The following is a 6,000-nucleotide window of genomic DNA, read 5'->3' as shown; positions in this document are numbered from 1 at the left end:
GAAAGAAGTGCTCTGAAACGTAGTTTTAAACCCTTAAAATGCTGAAAAAGGCAGAGCTTCCTTCCAGTGAACTCCTTAAAAAGAGGAAATGGGCAGTTACCTCTACTGAATGTAATACAATGACAAATACATAGTTTCTGCTATTTAATTTGCTCTTCTTAAGTATTGGGAAAAGAGGGGCTTTCCACACTTTAAATCTCTCCAGTGATGAAAAAAGACAGATTTTTCCCTCAGTTCAAACCCTTAGGATGGAGGGATAGCTGGGTTTCTCCCTCAATTTGGGCCTCAGGACAACAAAAAGGGGGTGGCTACCCTTAATTCAAACCCATAAGAAACATTGTCAAGATTTTCCCCTTCTTTTTAAACTGCCAAATAATACAGAATGGGGACTCACTGTCAATTAACACCTCTAACAGCATAGAAAAGGCAGGGATTCTTTCAACTGCGACCATTAAAATTGCAGGGGAATCTGAGTCCCTACCAGTTTGAACACAAAAAGTAATGGAAAAGGAAGCTTTTCCCCTTTTTTCTAAACCCTTTTTCTCCTAATAACCCTTCTTCTTTCTGGGAGTGCTCTGGAGGGTCTAGGGCTTTGGAGAGGGACTGACACAGTAAAAGGGGAAAGTTGCAAGCCCTCTCCTGGAACCCCACACGCTGCCTGGCCTGCTCAGATGCTGCCCCTTGGCAAAAGGGCTCTTCCCTCGGCATTTTCTCAAAAGTGATGCTCCGTGCCCGGGTGGGTCCGGCTGCTCCCTAGTCTGTGCTGGATGCTCCGACCATAGTTCCTGGAGAGACACTTGGGATACCCCTGTTAGCCCCTCTGGCCGAGCAGCTCCCTGTGCAGGTGTGCCCGGGTAACCCTCTGAAAGCAGCTGGTCACACGGGGCGCTGCTAGACCTTGGACTGGGGGTGGAGGTGAAGAAAGGTCCTGTGAGGAGCTCCTTCCCCTACACAGCCCTTCGTCTGCCCCTTAAACCATGGGGTGCCAGACTTTCCTTTCGAAGGAAATTAACAGCCTTTCCTCTCTGTGTGCCCATGGCTGAAACTGCGATTCGGCCTCCAAAACTGCAGAGAACAATTTCTCACAGCCCGCAGCTGCCAACACCAAGAACTCTCGCTGCCCTCGGAGTGCCACGTGCCTCCTGTGGATGGACGTCGACACGCAGCAGGGGTAAGTTTGGTTTTACAGGGAAGATGGCCAGCCCAAGATTTCTCCAGGAGCAAAGATGCCCCCACCGAGAACTCGGGCTGCCCTGGCAGTGCCAAGCATCTCCTAGTGCAAACTGGCATCAGGAAACTCAGGGGGTGAGTTTTTCTGTGCAGAAGTTCTCCCAGACCAAACCTGAGAGCATCTAACCCTAACCACAACAACTTAGCTGGGTCTAAAACTTACAACCTTTGGACTGGCAGCGTGGGACCCGACCCGCTGTGCCACCGCTGGCCCCTTTCTAAAGCATTCCACTGCAGTCCTAAAACTCTGCCTTTTCAGAGGGTGTTTCCTCTGACCCTGACCGTAATCTTCAAAATATGCTAAAGAATCATAAAATGGCTTTGAAAAAACCCTAAAAAGTCCCAGAAGAGTCCCTTCCAAAATCCTCTAAATACCTTTAAAAGTCCTGGGAAAAAAACCTCAAAAAGAAATGCTCAGTCTCCAAACTCTACCTCTTGCTGTCTAGCCCACAGATGTCATCCCTACCTTTTTGCTGTGGGTCTGTTGTCCTCTGAGGGTTCTGTCATTGTCCTGGTGTGTGAGGGCTGCTGTCTGGTCTTACTGCTAGGGTTGCTGTGTTGTGCTGCTGTTGGGAGAAAAGGCTGTTTTTAGGGGGGCTGGTTAGGCTGAGGTTAGGGCTGGGGTGAGGGGTGGTACAGCTGTACCCTGTACCTCTGATCTCCACTGGACTGTCCAGCCCTTTACCCTTCAACCGGTCCCTCTGCCCCCCAGCCCTCAGCTCCTGTGTCACCCTTAACCCCTCTCTTATCCCCAACCCCTTTCCCAACCCATCTCCTTCCCTTCCCCATCCCATCCTTTCCCCTATCCCCATTCCCTTTCCTCGAACATTCCATCCTCTCTCCATCCTTATTCCCCTCCCCTTTCCCCATTCCAATCCTCCTTCCCCATCCCGTCCTATCCCCATCCCATCCTCTCCCCTCTCCTCATCCCCGTTCTTATTCCCATCCCATCCTTTTCCCTTTCTCTCTCCATCCCACCCCCATCCCACTCCCATCCCTTTTCCCGTCCCATCCTCTTTTCCTACTCCCTTTCCTTTCTCGTCTCCCCATCCCCATCCCACCCCCTCCCTATTCCCATCCCCTTCCCTCCCCACCCCTCCATCCCATCCCCACCCTCCCGCTGGCCCGGGCCGTGCTGCCGCCGGGCCGGCAGGGGCGGTGTGCGGGCCCCGCGGGCGCGGAGCGGGGGCCGCGGAGCGGGCGGAGGGCGCTGCCCGGGACCGCCCCGCTCCCCCTCAGACCGGGCCCGCCGCCCCCGGCTCGGGCGGCGCCGCGGCAGCGGCGGCGCAGCGAGGCCGGCGGGGCGGCCGGAGGATGCGGGCGGGGCGGGCGCGCTGCCGTTCCCGGGTCGGGCAGCTAGAGAGCAGTGCAGGGAGCCCGAGCCCGGCGCTCCCTTCCTGTGGGCAAGGCCGACAGCGCAGCCGAGCGCCGGCCGAGGCCCGGCCCGGCCGCCCCCGCTGCGCTCGCCGATGGCGGAGACCAAGATCATTTACCACATCGACGAGGAGGAAACGCCGTACCTGGTGAAGCTGCCTGTGCCGCCGGAGAAAGTCACGCTGGCCGATTTCAAAAATGTCCTCAGCAACCGGCCCGTGCACAGCTACAAGTTCTTCTTCAAGTCCATGGACCAGGATTTCGGGTGAGCGGCCGCGCTCCGGGCGCGCCCCCGTCCTCGCTGCGCTCTGCGAGCTGCGGGCCGGGCTGGGCTCGCAGCATCCCCGGGGCACCTGCCGGGCTCGGCCCGGCCCGGCGCCGCGAACATGGCGGGCGCGCCGGGCCGCGAGCTCGGGGCTGCCGCGATCGCGTCCCGCCGTGCCCCGGGACCGCTCCGTGCCCACTCAGGAGCGCCCCGGGTCCGCCCGGAGCTGCCGCGGTGCCCCCGGGCCCGAGCCGGGGCGGCAGGGACGGGCGGCTGCAGTTGTCACCGCGCCCGGAGAGGCCGCGCAGCACCCGGGCAGAGCGGGCGGGCCCGGGGTGAGCGCGCAGGGGTCCCGGGTTAGGGTTAGGGAAGAGCGGGGGAACCGCGGGCAGCGCTGCCACCGCCGCTGTCACAGATCTGACGGGTGTCACATCCTCGGGGTTGGACAGGTGACAGGCGGCCCCGGTTGAACGGGTGTGAAATGGTCGGTGGGTAAATGGGGGACGAGTGGTCAGTGGTCAAACCGGCGTGAAATGGTTAGTGGTCAAATGAATGTCAAAGCGTTGGTGGTCAAATGAATGTCAAATAGGGGACAAGGGGTCAGTGGTTAAAAGGGTGTGGAATGGTCAGTGGTCACACGGGTGATAAGTGGTCAGTGGTCAAATGAATGTCAAATGGGGGAGAAGGGGTCAGTGGTCAAAGAGGTGTGGAATGGTCAGATGGGCGATGACTGGTTGGTGGTCAAATGGGTGTGAAATGGTCAGTGGTCAAAAAAACGGGGGACAAGGGGTCAGTGGTCAAATGAAGTGGTGAGTGGCCAAATGGCTGACAAGTGGTCAGGGGTCAAACGGTGCCAGGGGCTGTGCTCAGACCACAGCTGTCAAATCCTTGAGGTCAGACGGTCCGTGGTCAAATGAGTATGAACTGGTCAGTGGTCAGACAGGTTCAGGGGCTGTGCTCAGACCGTGACTGTCAAATCCACTGGGGCCAAACAGATGTTGGCCAGACACCTGGCCACACAGGTGTCACAGAGTCCCTGTTTGAACAGGTGACAATCACCTGGTGGTCAGACAGCTCCAGGGGCTGTGAAACCCTCTGTGGTCACACCGCTGAAGATGGTCAGTAGCCAAAGAGGTGACAGATGGTCAATGCCCTCTTCCAAGGACGCAAGCTGAGCTGGACGAGAGCAGGGCTGGACTTTGAGATGACCTCTGTGGTGGCCAGAGGCAGGTGAGTGCTCGAGCCAGGGGTTTGACATCGTCCTGTGCCACCGGGCTTGGCGACAGCCAGAATAAAATAACCCAATGCAAGTCCCTTTGACAGTTTGCCAGACAGTAACTTTCAAAACGTATTAATCCTTTTGTAGCAAATCACTTCTCTTTGTACTCGCATCTGTCGCTGGCAAGGCAATTTTGCACAGTTAAATGCCTTGCCAGGAATAAAAAAAATTAAAAATAGAGCAGGTTTGTGGGAAACTCGTGCGGACCTGACTCCAAAACAACGCCGTGGCTGAGGTACAGGGTTGGTGTTTGGTGAGATAGATCACCCCAAGCATCCTTGGATGTGTTGTGCAGCTTCTTTTTTATCCCTGAGACCCAAGCCTTTCATGCTGATTGTGTTTTTCTCCTTGATGGAATGTGGATATTGTTTGTTGACACAGATTTCTGATGTGGTGAGTTGTTAGTGTTGGCTTGTAACCACAGGAGTGTTCGTGGATTGACTTCTTGTTTTTCTGACGTGTGCAAAGATTTTTTTTTTTGAGGGGGGGAAACAACCCCACAAAATGTTTGTTTTCAAAATAAATGTGATTATTGGTAAATTTCCCTCCTTCACCTCCCCGAGTGACTGGGACACGTTGTTGTCGTAGAAATTCAATGTTTGTGGTTTGATTTCACTAAAGGAGGTTGGGATTGTTCAGGCAGCTGCTGCATCGTTCCCAGTGCCACAGAAATTTGCAAGTAGGAAATATAAACTGTGCTGAGGCATCTCGAACACAGGGGGATGTTTTGGTTTTTGACCAGGAAACAGAGTTTGTAACAAACCCTAGAGTGGATTTTGTTAATAGTCTGAAAATTGAGGTGAAACTTGTCTGTTCTTCTTGAAATGGTTTTTGACCAGGAAGCAAAGTTTGTAACAAACCCTAGAGTGGATTTTCTTATTAGTCTGAAAATTAAGGTGAAACTTGTCTGTTATTCTTAGAAATTGACATGGTGGAAGATGAAGGGCTGCAAGGATCAAGACCTGGAAATTCAGTCTCTATTATTTAATCAGCAGCATTTGGTGACAATCCATGGCCTCGAGATGGCTCAGAGTGACTCTGATGTGGGACTCCTGAGCTTTGTTTGCATTTATTTTCTATGTCTTGTTCCTTTTGTGTTTGTGCCTCTCTGAACCCAAAATATTTGGGAAAATCAGAACAAAATTCTGAAATCAGAAGAAAATTGAGCTGAATTTTGGCTGTCTTAGTGAGTGTTAGTAGTAAATATGGGCTTTGTTTTCATCATCTTATCTGCAAACTGACTTTTCGTAGAATCATGGAATATCCTGAGCTGGGAGGGATTGTCCAGCCCCAGACACCCCAAAATCCCATCGTGGGAGCTCCTGGGGCTGGGACCATCCCTTGGGGCTGTGCCCAGAACCCGCTGGGGGAAAAACCAAAATCCCTCCCAACTCCCTTGGCCCAGCTCCATCCTTGTAATTGTTGCAAACAGGCAATTCCAGCTGCTGCTGCCATAAACCATAACAGAGCTGTGGCTCTCTAATTTCTCCCTTCTGTGCCTGAAAATCTCCTCCAGATCAGCTCTTGCCTGGAAGGGGAGCTGTAGGGACGTTTTGGGTGTCCTCCCCAATGGCGCCAAGCTGGGATTTGGCTTTGTCCCTTTAGGGCAGTCCCTAAAATCCTGAATTTTTTCACTGAAATGTGAAAAGCAGTGGTTGTGTTAGAAAAACAAATGCTTTCCTGCAGGATTGGAAACTGACTTTTTGTAGAAACATGGAATATCCTAAGCTGGGAGGGATTATCCAGCCCAGAGATCCCAAAATCCTGTACCTGGGAGCTCCTGGGCAGTGCCCAGAACCCTTTGGGGGAAGAACCAAAATCCCTCCCAACTCCCTTGGCACAGCTCCATCCT

At 53.7% G+C, this 6,000-nt stretch overlaps 1 protein-coding gene across 3 annotated transcripts in view; it reads left to right on the top strand.

Annotated features, from left to right (window-relative positions):
- The first annotated feature begins 2,562 nt into the window (after nt 1-2,562).
- DVL1 (dishevelled segment polarity protein 1) overlaps nt 2,563-6,000 on the top strand; it is a 48,628-nt gene continuing 45,190 nt past the window's right edge. For all 3 annotated transcript variants that reach the window (XM_058039209.1, XM_058039208.1, XM_058039211.1), the window contains exon 1: nt 2,563-2,869. In XM_058039209.1, the coding sequence (XP_057895192.1) occupies nt 2,700-2,869 (170 nt within the window). In that variant the 5' untranslated portion in view covers nt 2,563-2,699. The remainder of the gene's footprint in view (nt 2,870-6,000) is intronic.

Source organism: Melospiza georgiana, chromosome 22, assembly GCF_028018845.1.
Source record: "Melospiza georgiana isolate bMelGeo1 chromosome 22, bMelGeo1.pri, whole genome shotgun sequence".
Lineage (NCBI taxonomy): Eukaryota > Metazoa > Chordata > Aves > Passeriformes > Passerellidae > Melospiza > Melospiza georgiana.
Note: the sequence above shows the minus strand (reverse complement) of the source record. Positions and strands in the feature narration are given on the sequence as shown.